The following is an 18,925-nucleotide window of genomic DNA, read 5'->3' as shown; positions in this document are numbered from 1 at the left end:
TTTTATTGGAGGGGAGAAAAATACTTTTAATAGGAGTTTATGCACCAAATCAACAACAAGAAAAATTTTATAAGTTTTTACATAAAAGAATAATATCTTGGGATTATAAAACTCATATATTAATGGGTGATTGGAATGGAGTGATGGATATCCAGAAAGATAAAAGAAATCTTAGAAATATTTCCAATCGAGTAAAATTGCCAAAGGCCTTCTTTGATTTGATGGAAGATTTAGAACTGAGAGATGTATGGTGAGAACGCAATGAAAAAGAGAGAGATTTTACATTTTTTTCTGATAGACATCAATCATTTTCTAGGATCGATTTTATTTTAATTACTAATGATTTGTTTTTCAGAGTGAAGAAGACAAAAATTTGTTCTAGAACTTTGTCTGATCATAGCCCGGTTTGGATTGAGCTAGATCGGGAAAAGGAGGCTAGGAGGTCGTGGAGGATGAATGAGAATTTGTTTAAATATGAACAAAATGTAAATGAATGTAAAACTCAAATGAAGGATTTTTTTTCTTTGAATATGGATAAGGGGACACCTATAGAGATAGTTTGGGACACCAGCAAGGCTTATATGAGGGGAATTTTATTAGATATGAATAATAAATATAGAAATAGGTTGCAGAAAAAGCGAAAAGAATTAGAAGAGGAAATTAAAAGGAAGGAGCAGTTATTGGTATGTAATCCAGGAGATAGTAAAATAAAAGAGTCAATAAATATATTAAGAGGTCAATTTAATATGGTAATGGCAGATCAGGTGGCAACTAATTTACAATATGCAAAGCATAATTTGTTTAATAATACTAATAAACCTGGAAGGTGGTTAGCATATTTATTAAGAAAGAAACAGAAACGACGTATAATTGATAAAATAGAATATAGAGGTAAGGAAGTATATCAGCAAAACTTGATTAAAAAAGCTTTTTTAGAATATTATACTAAGTTATATTCTAGAGATGTGATTAATGATAAAGATATAGATAGATATTTACAGCAGTATCTTAGAAATTACAGTAGATCAAAGGGAGGAGTTGAATCAATTAATTTCTTCAGAGGAAATAGTGTTTGCAATTAAGCAGCTTAAAGCGAATAAAGCACCAGGTACAGATGGTTTGACAACTACTTATTATAAAAATTTACAAAATGAGATGATTGTACCACTTAAGGAGTTATTTAACAGAATATAAAGGGGAGGAGTCCCTTGGGAGATAGGGCGGTATATAAATACGATTAAATAAATAAATAAATAAATAAATAAATAAGGAGAAGCTCCTCTCTCATGGAGGACAGCTTTTATTTCATTAATACCTAAAGAAGATTGAGATGGTGTTAAACCAGAGAATTACAGGCCTTAGAGGAATATTACTTAAGACAGTGAATGTCTTTGGTAACTTCTTCGTCCCAGGATATTTCCACGAGTGTAGGGCCTGCTTTTTGGATCAATGAACGCCACTTTGCATGGTCAGCTGTGACTTTATCAGCTGTGCCATGATGCCCTAGGGGCTTCAATACATTTGTTGCGACAAAATTTCCAAGCAGCCTGCACCTGGGCCTGACGCTGGGGTTCATGATTGGTTGAGCACCACCCAAAAATCGGTGGGAGGTATCCAGCATCATCACGAGGAGGAATGGACCAACATTGCTAGGGAATGCCTTTAGTATGCCAATCTAAAAGGCAAATACCACTCATTCATCAGAACCGTAAAGCCTACAAACTTGAAATTTTACATGTATGTTCTTCTTGGCTTCTAGGTGCTTGCTAAGAAAGGATTTTTCAAAATTACCATCAGATCATTAGTAATTCTTATACAGTAAATAACATCCTCTGATACTAAGGAGTTCTACTCCCCCTCCCCACCTGAAAACTGCTAGTTGCCTTATATCCTGTTACCTCAGTTCCAACTGACAGACATTCCACTCCTTCACTCAGGAGCGGCCTGGGGCTCCTTACAGTACTAAACGTTGGTATCTCACCAAAATGTCTATGCCTTCCACCTATGGAACTGCTTCCGGACTCAAGGCGGCGGGAGTGATATTCCCTTATAATTTCAATCACTGACCACCACTTAGCCAACGGATTGTGAACTGAATTTCTCCTGCATAGCGTGATCACATAGTTTCCTTGCGAAGCACGGGTATCCAGCTAGTAGAAAATAATATTTTATTTATTTATTTATTTATTTATTTTGTCACAAGGGTATATATTAGCATAAGCATGAAATAACTATACGACATATAAGCATATATATAGGTATAAGCATGAAATAATTATACAAGTTGGATACAATCAAGGGGAACATTAGGACAGGAACGGTAGGCACGTTGGTGCTCTTATGCACGCCCCTTACAGACCTCTTAGGAATGGAGTGAGGTCAATAGTAGATAGTCTTTGGTTAAAGCTTTGGGGATTTTGGGAAGAGACCACGGACTCAGGTAGTGCATTCCAGGCATTAACAACTCTGTTACTGAAGTCATATTTTCTGCAATCTAGATTAGAGCGGTTCACATTAAGCTTAAATCTATTGTGTGCTCGTGTATTGCTGCGATTGAAGATGAAATTGTCTTCAACAGGAAGAACATTGTAACAAATAATTCTATGAGTTAAGCTCAGGTCATGCCGAAGGCAGCGGACTTCTAAATTTTCTAAGCCCAGGATTTCAAGTCTGGTGGCATAAGGTATTTTGTTGCATTCAGAGGAGTGGAGAACTCTTCTTGTAAAATATTTCTGGACACGCTCAATTGTATTAATGTCCGAAATGAGGTGTGGGTTCCAGACAGGCGGGCTGTAGGATTTTAGTTTTAGAAGAAGTTTGTCATGTACCACTGAGTCAAAAGCTTTACAGAAGTCTATGTAAATTGCATCTATTGCTTTGCCCTGATCAAGATTTGTATTTTTATTTATTTATTTATTTATTTAATCATATTTATATACCGCCCTATCTCCCGAAGGACTCAGGGCGGTTTACAGGCACTTAAAAAACACATAAATACAATATAAAAACAATTAAAAAACAATTAAAAAACTTATTCTAAAAGCCCAATAATTAAAAATATAGAAATAAAACCCAATTTAAAACCCATAAATTTAAAATCTAGTCCATATGTTTTTGCAGTGAAGAAGTTGTAAATTACAGGATAAATTTTTTCTGAAACCAAATTGTTTATTAGAGAGTAGATTGTTTGTTTCTAGGTGGAGGGTGATGGATTGGTTGATGATTGATTCCATTACTTTGCAGGTGACACAGCATAAAGAAATTGGTCTGTAATTTTCAACTAGGCTATGGTCTCCTTTTTTGAAGAAAGGGATGACTGGGGCTAGTGACCATAGTTTGGGAAGGGAGCTGATCCTGAAAGATTTTTCAAAGATGTTGAACTGTGGGATCCTTGAGGCTCGCTGATCTTCTGATATGGTGGTTCTTCTTCTAAATCCCTATTCTTGTTCATAGTAAAAGAAAGAGGAAAAAAAAACACCTTGGTGCACATTCTTACTGGGAAGTAATTTCTCTGCTTGAAGCCATAGCTCTGCCACTGAAGCAAATCTCCGATAGGATTTGTGTGCTTGGTGGTTTTAAGCCACAAAAGTAAAACCAAAGCTTTTTAAAACTATCGACCCAGCCTGGCCCTTTAAATCCTAGTCTGGTCCTTTGCCAAGAAACAGCAGAGAATGGTCAAGGGTTTTTTTCCTTCACCACGAGGGGGAGGGATAAAAAAGGAGCGTTTCAAGCAGCAGCTGATGATATTCAGTTTCTCTTGCTTGGCTCCCTGCCATACAATTGGTAATTGTAGACGTAAGAACAAGAAAGACAAACAGTTAGCACGAAGCCAACAGTACACTCCTGAGCTCCGGAGATCTAGGGAAAAGGTAAGCGGGAATTTGGAGACTGGGTGGGTGGGTGGCCGGCCAAGGGGCTGCGGGGTGGGGGAGGCCGGAGGGAAGGGCACTTCTCTCTGAACTAGGGTCTCCCCCAGCCCTGAGGCACCGCAAGTTCCTCTTTGGCTTCTTCTTCCTTCTCTCTCGGGGAAAAGCTGGAGGAGGGGAAGGGAGGGCAGGAGTTGGCCGAGAACAGACTGGAACTGGGAGTGGTGGAGAAGTAAGAAGAAAAATGGAGACTTTCAAGAGAAGAGGAAAGAAAGAAACTTTCCACTGGGGCTTTACCCTGAGATAAACTGGTTGATTTTCCTATCTAAATCTCCACAAATGTACATAGGAAAGTTTTTTTGTTTTTTGTCGCTTGTCTTTGCTGGGGATGGAAGACTAACAAGGCAAGTTTGCCAGAGACTTAAGCAAAAACCTGGAGCTTCTGCCACGCAGTCCAGCAGTGCAGGGGACGCTCCTTGGGTATGGGACCTCCTGAGCTCTGGAGCTCTTGGAAAGGTAAGGGAGCAACCAGTGGTGGGAGCAATCGGTGGGTGCACGGGGTGGGCTTGCAGATGGCCCAAACAATGGGAAGAGAAACCTGGGGCATTTCAGTGAGTGGGGGGGGGCTTGGCTGGAGCACGTGCAAGCACTAGCCCCCCCAACTCTTGAAGCACCCCCATATTCCACTTCAGGCTCTTCTCTTCTTCCCTCTCTCAGGGAAAAACTGGAGGGGAAGGGAAGAAGGGCAGGAGTTGGTGGAGAACAGACTAGAGTGGGGGCAGTGGTAGAGAAGTAAGAGAAAAATGGAGACTTTCAAGAGAAGAGGAAAGAAAGTGGGGCACCCTGAGAGGAAAGAGGAAAGAAAGTGGGGCACCCTGAGATAAACAGTGGTTGGTTTTCCTATCTAAATAGGAAAGCTGTCTAAAATCTCCTACCCTCAAAACGATGCTATAGAGCACTGCACACCAAGACAACTAGATACAAGAAGAGTTTTTTCCCAGACACCATCATTCTGCTAAACAAATAATTCCTTCAACACTGTCAAACTATTCATGTGGTGTCTGCATTACAATTGCTATTGGTCTTCTCATCATTCCTGTCGCCCATCTCCTCCCACTTGTGACTGCATGCCTGTAACTTTGTTGCTTGTATCCTTGCGATTTATATTGATATTGATTGTTTCTTGGTATGATTTGATTGCTTATTGTACCATATGACTGTCACTGGGTGTTGTGCCTTGTGATTCTGGACGAATGTATCTTGTCTTTTTATGTACACTGAGAGCATATGCACCAAAGACAAATTCCTTGTGTGTCCAATCACACTTGGCCAATAAAGAATTCTAATTCTAATTCATATTAGAATTATACTTCTACATAGAAAAGAAAACAAAGGCAGGGCATAAGAGAGCCATCTACTGGAGAAAGAGAAGTACTATAACACTATAGCTGCAGTATACTTAATGAAAACTAAAGTCTAATACACAGAACAGAAGTGTTCTGTGAATGGCCAGACCTTGACTCTATTGTTAGAAGACGATTGGAAATATTCCAGAACATTCAATAGTGATTTTTTTCTTTCCTTTTGAAGAGTTACAAAAGGAACTAATTTGCAAATAACTAAATCTTACTAAAATTTACTATTGGATTATGGATTGGAAAGACTGGAAGAATTTAGTGGGGAATTGTTTAAAGATACAGAAATGACTGTAGAAGCTACTCAACAATTGGGGGAAAAAGAGGAACATGATATTCAAGAAGTAGAGGAGAAACTAGAAAAAGCAGGGGAAGGGGAGAATAAAAATGAGAAGCAAGAAGTTAGGAACAAAGAGGAGAAGAGACTAATAAGTAAAAGACAAATATATAACATTATAATTTATAGGAGTAGAGAGAGACGAGAGAAAAACGCCTTTAAAAAACAAAAACAAAAGGAAGTTTTGTGGATGGGTGTTCAAAAAACTCAGCAGAAAGAGGCAAAAGGCACCCAGAAGGCAAAGTTTAGTAGACACAAAAAAATTAAAAAGAGATACAAGATTCCAAAAGAGAGAGAGATAAAAGACTAACCAAAAAATCAATAAACAATGGAATTTTACAAAGACTAAGAGATGGTGGATAATGAGAAAATATATTAATAAAACGGAAAAACATTAAAACCCCAATAGGGTTTTATCTACCATTAGTAGATGGTAATTTAAGACTAGATAATTTAACTGATGTACTAATATTAAAAGTGTGTTAAAAGATATTGTGAATTTAAAATATTAAGGATTAGAAATGGTGGGGACCTTGAGATATACTCCCGTGATAGACTGAATATTGTTAATAACTGGTGTTATTTGTAATCCTATAGATTTGGATTGATGTTCCAAATATATATATTTAATGTTATGGTGGAAAAATGAATGATTTTTAAAATATTGAATGACAACATTTACTAAGGAATAATAAACACAGGGTGCGAAGAAATGGTATTAATGATTAAATGAATTAAAGGGAAAATGTAAAAGGAATATGAAATGAGATTAGTATTGTTTGAAGTTGGAAGATTAGAATTCTACATACTATTTGTATTATTATTGTTAACGTTGTCTAAAAAAGACCTGACCCAATCAATGTACTCTCCACAAAACATGTATGTTTATATTGAAAAAGATAAAAAACTTAATAGAAAGAAAAAGGAAAGAAAAAAAAGCCAGGGTCTAGCATCTAGTCAGGAAAGGAAAACGGCTTCCTCAGAAAAACGACGTACTCTGTCACATTTTCTCTCCCCGGTCATACAGGTACAGAAGAAAGAGTGGCGTTGACGAAGGCATCCAGAAGGAGGCAGTAGAGTGGCTGAAAGCATCCGAAATAGTGTTGTGAAAGGTTGCTGCTTCTTGTTGCCTTGTCTTCTCCACCATGAATTTGGATCCAGAGCTCCAGTCCCTGCCGGGAACAAGAGAAAAAATGCATTTTAAGTGGCAGCAGATGAGCGACTGGAAAGTCAGAGATTTTTCTTACTCGGCTGCTTCCCTCCCACAATATCAGCAAGGGCTGATCAGCGAGGGAAAAAAAGGATTAGCCAGGCTTGGAAGATTTTTCTTGCTTGCCTCTTGCCTTTGCTGGAGGAGCTGAAGAAGCTTCTTGGATGAGGAACAAAACATCTTTAAAGAAAAACCGGAACCTCCAGTTGCCTCTTGAAAAAATAAAAAGCGGCTTCCGGTGGCTTCAGTCTTCCCCGGAGGACGCCTGGAAAGGCGCCCTGAACTGAGACCCCGTAAAAAGCCGGCGAAACAGCGAAGAACAGCTGTTTGCCGGCTTTAAAGCTTTCCCTGGGTGAAAGGAAATAGCAAAGAGTGGCTGGAGAGCAGAAGATCTCCCCAGGGGCTCTGCTTTGTTTAGCGGAGCCTTGGAGGGGAGCCTGCCTAATCCAGCCCAGCTCCGGACTCGGCGTGATCCTGCTTTTGGCAGGATGAGAGGAAGATGTCCACCTCTGCTCAATTGATTCCGTTTTGAATACTGGATGCAGACGGGACAAATACAAGTGATCAATCACTAGGGAAGCAAGAAGAGAGCTGACTTCTACTCTTTAAAAAAAAAAGAAAAAAACTTTTTCTCACTTTAAATTAGTGAAGGGAAAAATATGGCGTCTGAGAGGAAGTGGATTGGAGGCTGCTTGTGAGAGAAAGTGAAGTGCGTCTTTGTGGATTCCAGCTGAATTGAAGCTCTCCATAGGAAGCAAGGTGAAAGTTTTTATTTTACAACCTTAATTTGAGACTTCATTTAAATCAGAATGGTTTCTAAGCCACCTAAAGTCTCTATAATGAGGAGGGGGTCTGAATCTAACCTGGAAGATATGTTAAAGGAACAGAACAGAGTTTCTGAAGAAAGATTTAAGGAACTTATGAATAATATTTATGAGGTGAAGGACCAGCTTAGAGAGGAAATTAAAGAGAATAATAAACAAATTAGAGAAGATTTATTGATGGTTTTCAAGGTTTGGCAAAAATTTGGAAGTAATGGAGGATAAAGTGGAAGTAATTAGTCAAGCAAATCAGTATTTGGATAATAAAGTTGAGAACTGCAAAATAAAGTGGATAAAATGAGGATCATGTGGTGGTGTTACAATACAGAGAAGGCTTTGAGAATTAGGGGTCTTCAAGACCAGAAGGAAGAAGATCTTAAAAAGTTATATCAGAAGCCTTAGCTGAAATGTTAGGATTGGACCCTCGAGATGTTGATTTTCAAATTGATAAGGCATATAGGGTTAATTCTTGGGTAGCGAGGCAGAAAAAGCTCCCAAGAGACATTGTAATTTATTTTTGACTACCACAATGAGAAATCAGATTTTGCAAGCTACATACCAAAAGAAATTGCAAATAGCAGAACAGGAGGTGTTGGTTTTGAAAGAGATCCCTGCTAAAATGTTAAAGGATAGAAGGGATTTTAGATTTTTACACAAGAGCTTAAGAAGCATCAGATTCAATATAGATGGGAGGTTCCAATTGGCTTAACAGTATTTTTTCAAGGCAGGAGATATCGAATTGATATTGAGTTGAAAGCAAAAGATTTTCTTTTTAATGTATTGAAAGTGGATGTAGAAACAGTGGATAAAAGTCTTCAAGAGAAACAGAGTGGGGAAGCTGAAACTGCACCTGTGATGTCAGTACCTCAACAACAACCTCAAGAATAAAGAGTGACAAGGGGAGCTATTAGGCGTAAGGAGATAGAGGAACGACTTCAAAGACAGGAACAGGATTCTACTACTGAAGCTGTGGGAGGAGCTAAGCCGAAGAGTGAGAGTCTTCAGCTAATTGCTCAGAAGCTTCAAGAAAAATAAATTTTTGACATGGAATGTTAATGGTTTAAATTCAGCACAGAAAAGAAGAAAAATATTCCATTATTTGAAACAATTTAAAAATGATGTGATATGTTTGCAAGAGACACATATAAAATTATCAGATCAGAAATATTTGATTAATTCGAAATTAGGTAAACATTTTGTTTCTTCTGCTCCGAATAAGAAAAATGGTATAGTTATATATTTGAAGAAAAATATATCAGCTAAATTAATTGAAACGGACATTCAAGGAAGATATATTGCTATTGAATTGATTTTAGAAGGAAAAAAGACACTTGTGATTGGTATTTATGCACCTAATCAACAACAAGAAAATTTTTATAAATTGTTACATGAAAAATTGACTTCTTGGGATTATAAAATGTTTATTATATTAGGAGACTTGAATGGTGTAATGGATATTAAAAAAGACAAAAAAACTTTCTAAGAAAATTCCTACGTATGCAAAATTGCCCAAATCTTGGTTTGAGATGATGGAAGATCTTGAGTTGAGAGACATTTGGGATAGACATCAATCTTTTTCACATATTGGTTTTATATTAATTACTAGTGACCTGCTTTCTAGGGTTAAGAAAACGAAGATATTTCCAAGGTGTTTAACTGATCATAGTCCAGTATGGATGGAATTGCAACAAGAAGAAGGCAGAAGATCATGGAGAATAAATGAGAATTTGTTTAAGTATGAGTATAATGTAAATCAATGTAAAAAACAAATGAAAGAATTTTTTGATTATAATTTGAATAGGGGAACTTCGATAGAAATGGTTTGGGACGTTAGCAAGGCCTTTATGAGAGGTATTTTAATATATATGAACAATAGACAGAGGAGAAAACTACAAAAACAGCGTAGGTATTTAGAAGAGGAAATTCAGAGGAAACAACAATTATTGGTATATAATCCACATGATTTAAAAATTAATGAGGCGATAAAGATATTACAGAGTCAATTTAATATGTTAATGGCAGATCAGGTGGCAACCAATATACAATATGCTAAACATAATACTTTTGTAATGCCAATAAATCAGGAGGTGGTTGGCTTATATGTTAAGGAAAAGACAGAAAGCACGTACTATTGAAAGAATTGAATACAAGGGTAAAGTGAGATTTCAACAGGATAAAATTAAAAAAGCTTTCCTGGAATATTATACAAATCTATACGCTAGAGATACAATATTGAATATGGATATTGATAAATATTTGAAAGAATATAAGGTTAAAGGTTTAACTAATGAACAAAGGGAAGAGTTGAATCGGCCTATAACTTCTGAGGAAATTATTTTGGTGATAAAGCAATTAAAAATAGGGAAATCCCTGGGCACAGATGGACTTACAGCAATATATTATAAAAATTTACAGGATGAGATAGTTGGTCCACTTAAGGAGTTATTTAATCAGATACAGATGGGAGGAGGAGTGCCACCACCATGGAGAACTACTTTTATTTCATTGATACCAAAAGAGGATCAGGATTGTACTAAGCCTGGGAATTATAGACCGATTTCACCCTTGAATAATGATTATAAGATTTTTGCGAAAATAATGGCAAATAGGTTAATGGAAATTGTACAACAAAGGATTCATACTGACCAGTCTGGTTTTATAAAAGGGAGACAAATGAGGAATAATGTTAGGCAGATAGTGAACTTATTGGAATATTTGGAAAAGAAAAATCAGATTCTGGCAGCGTTTCTTTTTTTGGATGCAGAGAAAGCTTTTGATCGTTTGCTTTGGGAATTTTTATTTAAATTAACAGACAAAATGCAATTTGGAAATGGTTTTATACGAATACTTAGGGCAATTTATGGAGAGCAAACAGCTCAAATAATAATTAATGATAGTTTGACAGATAGTTTTTAAATTGCGAAAGGAATGAGGCAGTTTATTTTGTCTTTGGAACCTTTATTGGGTAAGATAAGAGAGTTAAGGGAGATAGAGGGTATTAGAATTAGAAGACATGAATACAAAGTCAGAGCATTTGCAGACGATTTGGTCGTTATGTTGACTCAGCCTATAAATTCAAGTGTATATTTGTTGGAAGTAATTAATCAATATGGAAAGGTCTCAGGGTTTATAGTGAATCAAAATAAAACAAAAGTGATAACCAAAAATATGACTAAGAACCAGAGAGAAAAATTAGAGGAAATAACAGGATTTGAAATTATAAAAAAGGTTAAATATTTAGGAGTTTTTCTTACTTCATCAAATGTAAAATTGTATAAGAATAATTAGAATAGAATAGAATAGAATAGAATTTTTATTGGCCAAGTGTGATTGGACACACAAGGAATTTGTCTTGGTGCATATGCTCTCAGTGTACATAAAAGAAAAGATACGTTCATCAAGGTACAACATTTACAACACAATTGATGGTCAATATATCAATATAAATCATAAGGATTGCCAGCAACAAGTTATAGTCATACAGTCATAAGTGGAAAGAGATTGGTGATGGGAACTATGAAACGATTAATAGTAGTGCAGATTCAGTAAATAGTCTGACAGTGTTGAGGGAATTATTTGTTTAGCAGAGTGATGGCCTTCGGGAAAAAACTGTTCTTGTGTCTAGTTGTTCTGGTGTGCAGTGCTCTATAGCGTCGTTTTGAGGGTAGGAGTTGAAACAGTTTATGTCCAGGATGCGAGGGTCTGTAAATATTTTCACGGCCCTCTTCTTGATTCGTGCAGTATACAGGTCCTCAATGGAAGGCAGGTTGGTAGCAATTATTTTTTCTGCAGTTCTAATTATCCTCTGAAGTCTGTGTTTTTCTTGTTGGGTTGCAGAACCGAACCAGACAGTTATAGAGGTGCAAATGACAGACTCAATAATTCCTCTGTAGAACTGGATCAGCAGCTCCTTGGGCAGTTTGAGCTTACTGAGTTGGCAGAAAGAACATTCTTTGTTGTCCTTTTTTAATGATGTTTTTGATGTTAGCTGTCCATTTGAGATCTTGCGATATGATAGAACCTAGAAATTTGAAGGTTTCTACTGTTGATACTGTGTTGTCAAGTATTGTGAGAGGTGGAAGTATGGAAGGGTTTCTCCTAAAGTCTACCACCATTTCTACGGTTTTGAGTGTGTTCAGTTCCAGATTGTTTTGGTTGCACCACAAGGCTAGTCGTTCGACCTCTTGTCTATATGCGGATTCGTCATTGTCTCGAATGAGACCAATCACTGTTGTGTCATCTGCGAACTTCAATAGCTTAACAGATGGATCATTGGCGATGCAGTCATTGGTATACAGAGAGAAGAGAAGTGGGGAGAGCACACAGCCTTGGGGGGCCCCTGTGCTAATTGTACAGGTATTTGATGTGATCTTGCTTAGCTTCACCTGCTGCTTCCTGTTTGTTAGGAAGCTTGTGATCCACTTACAAGTCTGTTCCGGGTTTTTTGGGTTTTAAAGTTAAAAAACAAAAACCTTTCCAGATTAGAAATATATATAATATTTTATTTAGGGATTACAATTTAAGGAGAACCATCAGTATCCAGATTTCTCTGTACCTTCCTTTGGTGTAGCAGATGAGTGCTGATGAATCTTATTTCTCATCTTTTTTTTCCTGTGCAGCTCATGTCAACTCAATCAAACAAACAGAGATTTTTGCCAGCTCACTGTAAACCTAAAAAGGCAATAATTGTCATTTCTCTCCTCATCTTCGGCACTGCTCTCTTTTTCCTGGGTAAGGAATATGGACCCTAATACTTTTCTCTTGAAAACTTTCTTCTAACGTGACTTCATGAAGCTGAAGGACCTCTGCAGTTAGATCAGAAACATAGAATTGACCTTGCCAGCTCTACTTCATCCAGTCCAGGAAACTTCAGTTCCTATGTTTGGGAGAAATATTGGTGTTTGAGAAATAAAATAAATAAACATGCATTTCTTTATTTAGTGATTTCCTGCCAGAAGCATTAAAAGTGAAGTGGGTGGATCAAATGTGAGACGGATTGACCAAATTAATGGAAAATCCCACAAAAAAAGGCTGAATAAGTGGATTTGCACCTGCTTTCTTGGATTCAAATCCAGCATGCAAATCACTGCTCAGGTTTATTGTCTCTATCAATCTGAGGGTTACAGGACGGATGCCATTACAATTGCAAGAACATGGGGCTTTTTTTAACCAGATTGGGTTTTCTTAGAACTCACTAACATGTTCTAATTCAGTAGGAAGGTCACATCCTATTCATAAGAATAGGACTGGATAAGTTGGTGTCTATTCTTTCCATCTTTCTCTGTTCTAGGAACATTAGTGCCATTAAGGCACCAAGAGGATGCCATTAAATGTCCATCTGATTGGATTGGACATCAGGGACACTGCTACAAACTTTCAGGAGAGGAAAAGAATTGGAAGGAAAGCCAGAATTTCTGTATTTCACATACTGCTTCCCTAGCCAAAATTACACAGGAGGAAATGGTGAGCAACGTAACTGGTTTTGGCCAGCATAAATCAGTTCCTAGAAATAATGTTAATTCATTGATGGTGCATGTTCTTCTACAACATGAAAAAGATAAAAGATTTTCTCCTGATATTAGTAAAACAAATCTCCATAGATGCCTTTCTGAACAAAAGCTTCACGATCCTTTGAATCTTCTTCAGGTTCCAAAATCTGCCAGTTTCACACAGCAAGATCTGTTGACATAGAATCAGGAACCCAAAAATAAAACCGTAGACAATGCCAACAACCATTCTAGGATAATCAGACTTTTACCTTCTACGAAAGGTTTAATATTTACTTTGAAAAAGCATAAGGGTCTGCCATTTTGCCCCTCGCTAAAGGAACTACTAGCTATGCTCATTAGAGTTAGATTACTGTTTTAAAGATAGTTTGTGTCCTTTCAGCCTATGTGTAAATTCAGAAATTCAGCTGGGAATCTAACAATGCAACGTTCTAACATGCACCATTTTTAAAAGGCTATTGTGAAGATGTTCACCAGAGAAAACGTCTTTTGGATCGGCCTCAGGAGAGAACCAGATCAGCCCTGGAAGTGGCTAGATGGAGAAAATTCAACGTGAGTCTTCCTCTTTTCCTTTCAGTGCCAAGAGCTGAAAGTAAAATGCCTCCTTTGAGGCTCTGTGCAGCTCAGGATTGATCTTAAAAAGAGCCTCCCAGCTTCCAGCATTCAGGAGTTGCCCTCTAAAAAGGTTTGGCCCTATTAATGTGGTTAAAAATGTATTACAAGGGATCCTCGACTTATAGCCATTCATTTAAAGTTCAGAGTTACAGTGGAAGTGAAAAAAATGACTTATGATTGATCCTTGCAGTTAAAACCATCATGGCATCCCCATAATCACCTGATGAAAAATTTGGGTGCTTGGCAATCGGCATGTATTTAATTATTTAGAAAAATTATGTGAATCTGGGCAATTTACAGAAATTAAACAAAAATACTAAACCCAATAAACCTCTACATCAAAGATAAAACCAATCAGCTGATGGCTTCTGTATCACCCTGTGGTCCCCATATCTGCTGGCAAAATAGTTACAATCTGCAGACTCCTGGGGTCATGGGGTTGCCATTTGCAACCTTCCCAAGTAGCAAAGTCAGCAAAGAAAGCTGGGTACACTTAAAATCATTTGATTCGTATAAAGCTTCAGTAATTCACTTAACCATGGCAAAAAAAAAAAAAAAGGTTATAAAATTGGGCACAACTTGCTTAACAACTCCTTTGGTTAGCAATGGAAATTCCAGTCCAAATTTTGATTCCAAGTCAAGGACTGCCTGTACAACTGAGATGGGTTTCAGCAGGTTCTGACCAGTTCTGGAGAACCAGTAGCGGACATTTTGAGTAGTTCAGAGAACCGATAGTAAAAATTCTGACTGGCCCCGCCCCCATCTATTCTCTGCCTCCCAAGTCCCAGCTGATTGGAAGGAAATGGAGATTTTACAGTATCCTTCCCCTGCCACGCCAACCAAGCCATGCCATGCCCACCAAGCCACACCCACAGAACCGGCAGTAAAATTTTTTTGAAACTCACCACTGTTGTACAAGTAGCATGGTCAGAATTCCACTTGGAATTGAGTCCAGAATGCTGAGCTGCTGGGATGTAGATTTACTATGTAATCAACACTTCCAAATAGGTGAATTGGGGAACAATCTGCAGAATCATCCTTGAGAAGGCAAGGCTCAGCTAGATGAACTGTAAACTCAGGACCCCTTTGGTGCTGCTAGGTGGGAGATGACTCCCCACTACCTAATTTCTGCCTCTGTTGCAGGTTGGAAGTCATGGGAAATGGAGGCGACTGTGCATATTTGGATGAAGATGTCACAGCCAACTCAGGGAGATGCACCACTGAACACCGCTACATCTGCAAAAAAAATTGATCCAAGCACATTCTATTAGAGAATCATATATTCCCCATCTCCCCTTCCCCTCCCCCCATCCACACTTCAGCTGTATTCTATAACCACTGAACATTGATTGATTGACTGCTATTAACATATTGATTGCTATTAACATATTCTGTGTACTTCTAAGTACACAAAATAATAATAATAATAATAAAAATAAAATAATAAGGGATGTGGTGGCTCAGTGGCTAAGATGCTGAGCTTGTCGATCAGAAGGTCGGCAGTTCAGCGGTTTGAATCCCTAGCGCCATGTAACGGGGTGAGCTCTCATAACTTGTCCCAGCTTCTGCCAACCTACCAGTTTGAAAGCACGTAAAAAATGCAAGTAGAAAAATAGGGACCACCTTTGGTGGGAAGATAACAGCTTTCTGTGCACCTTTGGCATTGAGTCATGCCAGCTACATGGCCACAGAGACGTCTTTGGACAGCGCTGGCTCTTCGGCTTTGAAACAGAGATGAGCACCACCCCCTAGAATTGGGAACGACTAGCACATATGTGCGAGGGGAACCTTTACCGTTACCTTTTTAAGTAACCTCTGGGACTGCCGTAGGAGAGTAAGAGAGAGGATGTAGTGACAACGCAGAAGAACTACTGGTGTTATTTTGAGGAGTTAGGAACATATGTTGATTTCTCTTTCATATTAAGAAAAGTCTAGGAGTTTAGAGCTCAATCTGAGGTGGCCTGCTAGTTTTTCATGCTCGCTTTCTGAAGGAGGAAAAGGAGGGATTTTCATATAGTTTCAAAGTTGAGAAAGTTTCAGACTTCCTATTCACATTCTGAGTCATGTACCAGTCAGTCACAGTCAGGTCTTGTCATCTTCTGACCATAGAAAGGCCATGAAATTACATTGCCAGGTTTTGGTGGAAACAATGGAGTTATAGAGCCATGTGTTGTGGTGGTGCAGTGGTTAGAATGCAATAATACTACATTCTTACTGCATTCTTACTTACACGTCTTACTTACTGCATTCTTACTTACACGTCTGCTTACTGCCTGTAGTTTGGCAGTTCGATTCTCACCGGCTCAAGGTTGACTCAGCCTTCTATCCTTCCAAGGTTGGTAAAATGGGGACCCAGATTGTGGGGGGCAATAGGCTGACTCAGTAAATAGCTTAGAGAGGGCAGTAAGCACTATGAAGCGGTATATAGGTCTAAGTGCTATTGCTATGTGTTGCATGTGGGGAGCGTCTACACAGAACCTCACATTGGATAGTTATTACTCTCTTAGGAAAGGATTGATTGCTTCTCTTGAGGTGACCTAGGTCGAACCAGTAGTTAAAAAAAGCTAATATCTGACGATCAGCTGCGCCGCCCGGTTTAGTTTTGCTAGAAAGCAGGAAATCCTGCTTTCTAGCAAAGCTAAACTGTGCGACACAGCTGATCCCCTCTGCTGTTCTACGTACCTTCCCAAGCCTCCTTTTTGTGTATACTGCGCACTTGAGCGTGTGCAGCACACACCAAAAGGAGGCTTGGGAAGGTAAGTAGAACAGCGGGGGGGGGGGGGGGATCAGCTGTGCCGCACGGTTTAGCTTTGCGAAATCTTTGCGAAATCTTCCTAGCAAAGCTAATGTCAACGTTCCAGAAACGCTGGACAGCTAAACCATGCGACACAGCTGATCGTTGGATTGTAGCATTTTTAAACTACCGGTTCGACCTAGGTCTCCTCAAGAGAAGCAATCAAACTTTTCCTAAGAGACTTAACAGCTATCTAATCTAATCATCAAATGCAGCATGCATTTGGTGTGTGCATGCGTGGCCAGTGAACCAGTCGCAAACCGGTTCAGATTTTACCACTGGAGGGGAGGCTTGAGCCTAGAAGAAAGAAAATTGAAGTTGGAGGCTCTTCTGCTTATGGCAGCAATAAGAGGGAATCAGGAAAGGTAAGAATACTGAGCAGGATGAAAAAAAGTCCCAAATGATGAGCAAGAAAGTTGAATGTGTTTTGAAGGGAAGAGAGAGGAACATTCTTATTGATGATGATAAATATAAGTAAGTCAGAAAGAAAGGACAGGTGGTACCTTCATGTGTTCTAGTTTTTAAACTCTATGTGGATTATAGAAATTTATTGGGTTTCATTTGTCTCAGTATGGCAGACGATGAATAAAAGGGAAAATAAAATATGTTTAAGACAATATGTAACACAACCTCCATGGACTGGCATGGTCTATCTGAGAAATCTTAAAACAGTTTTTGTCTGTGGAAGCAGGTCAAGCAATAAATATACATAAATTTTCTTCTTCCCAACTTTCAGGTTTTGATTTTGGGAAGTTATTGTGGAAATAAATAGTATAAATTCTTCACAGTTGAATTTATCACCTTTAAAGCCCTACATGGGTTATTTGAAGAACTGTCTCTCCCCTGTTCTTTTAACCCAATCCACCATGGCAGGAAGGCAATGCAAGGTCACACGGCTTAGGGATTGTTGCTGGGTGGGGGGGATGGTTTTTTAAAAATGTTTTATGTTATAAGCCGCCCAGAATCACCTATGTGTGAGTTTGGCAACTATATAAATTTGTTCAGTAAATAAGAAATGATTCAGTTGGCAGGTATATTGATCCAGTGGGAAATATCTCTTCAGCTGATTCCCTGTTCATTGTGTTTCATCTGAGAAAATCAAATTCTGCATCTTGGCCTTTACTCAAACAAGACGCGCCCTCACCAAAGCTCAGTAGCTACGCAGCCAAAATAATCTCCAAAAAGAAAAAGGCCGACAAAGGATTTCACCTCCCCTCCATTTTCTCCACTTGCAACTTTCCCTGCCAGCTTCTCTCTGATTTTCTGAGGAAGCTGGCAGAGAAGATTACAATGGCAATCACATGATCACAGGGCATTTGGCAACCCTTGGAAATGCAAGCTGCTGTCATTATTGTGTGTCGGGGCAGAATGTTTTTACAATGGCCATAAGTGACTTTAGATTTATATCAGTGACCATGATCAGATATTAGTCAGAGCAATCATGATCAGATCTTAAGCAGAGCAATCCTTGTCTTTCCTTTCAAAATACAAAAGGTTTGGTTATGGGTTTCCCGTTAACTCTGTTTCTTATGACTATGTTATGTTCCTCTCCTCAAATGTCAAGAATTTATACATCAGTGTTTCCCTGCTTTTAAAACAGAGCTTCTAGCTACTCCAAATGTGACTTTTGAAGTGCTTTACAACTTTGAATTCTGTGATTCAGAATTCTGCTTTCTGAGACTTTAGATGAGAGACGCTGCCAACATAACTATTTGCAAACCATTAACCTGGCAGAGAAATCTCACTGAGATCTCACTAATGTGCCTCTGCAAAATCCTGACTTTGGACTCTTTGGATGGGTCCTCTTTTCTGGGAGATGGAATCATTTAACAAGGGCTACTTTTTTATTTTATTTTAATCTGCTGGGTGAAACCCTTGCCATCTTCTTTGGGAACCCAAGCAGTTGAATTCACTGTCTTAATTCATGTTTGATGTATTGCCAGAGACAAAACTGTTAATATTGTTATGTATTTGAATTTTCGGAGGGAAATTTGGGCGGGAAAAAGCACGTTTCTGATTGTCTGGTGCCTCAGCCAAAAGACTATATAAAGAAGGTTGTTTGCCAGTTGCTTTTGCTGGGTTCTCACAATAAACTTAAGAGCTGTTGTCACCAATGACTGTCTCCTGCCTCCTCATTGCCCGAACTTAACAAATATCTTCACTGACTCTATTAATGTTTTTCTTTACTTTGCTACAGGTACCTTATGGAAGCTGAGAAGATTCTTCTCCTCAGGCTGTTTCACTTTGGATGCTCTTCTTTTATTACTAGAGGCCCATTCACTTTTCTGAACAACCTGTAAATGGGCTGTTCCATAACCTTTGCGCTTGTGTTTTTATTTCCTTCTGCTGTGGCTCATGAG

General features: G+C 38.5%; 1 protein-coding gene across 1 annotated transcript; it reads left to right on the top strand.

The window, feature by feature from the left end:
• The first annotated feature begins 3,849 nt into the window (after window positions 1-3,849).
• Window positions 3,850-18,679, top strand: LOC131191696 (C-type lectin domain family 2 member D-like). The gene is made up of 6 exons (XM_058170109.1): window positions 3,850-3,869; window positions 4,262-4,382; window positions 12,269-12,380; window positions 12,940-13,112; window positions 13,611-13,708; window positions 14,915-18,679. Exons 3-6 carry the CDS (start codon window positions 12,272-12,274, stop codon window positions 15,021-15,023), a joined length of 489 nt encoding a protein of 162 aa, XP_058026092.1. The 5' UTR covers window positions 3,850-3,869; window positions 4,262-4,382; window positions 12,269-12,271; the 3' UTR covers window positions 15,024-18,679.
• Window positions 18,680-18,925: the final 246 nt, after the last annotated feature.

Source organism: Ahaetulla prasina, chromosome 2 (genome assembly GCF_028640845.1).
Source record: "Ahaetulla prasina isolate Xishuangbanna chromosome 2, ASM2864084v1, whole genome shotgun sequence".
Classification (NCBI taxonomy): domain Eukaryota; kingdom Metazoa; phylum Chordata; class Lepidosauria; order Squamata; family Colubridae; genus Ahaetulla; species Ahaetulla prasina.
Note: the sequence above shows the minus strand (reverse complement) of the source record. Positions and strands in the feature narration are given on the sequence as shown.

What these genes read in the sequence shown, in the direction of transcription:
- LOC131191696 (XM_058170109.1), top strand. Translation starts at nt 12,272, where the DNA reads ATGTCAACTCAATCAAACAAACAGAGATTTTTGCCAGCTCACTGTAAA. An exon ending in AAATTACACAGGAGGAAATG is followed by an intron (nt 13,113 to 13,610) that starts GTGAGCAACGTA and finishes CATTTTTAAAAG; the next exon opens with GCTATTGTGAAGATGTTCAC. An exon ending in CTAGATGGAGAAAATTCAAC is followed by an intron (nt 13,709 to 14,914) that starts GTGAGTCTTCCT and finishes CCTCTGTTGCAG; the next exon opens with GTTGGAAGTCATGGGAAATG.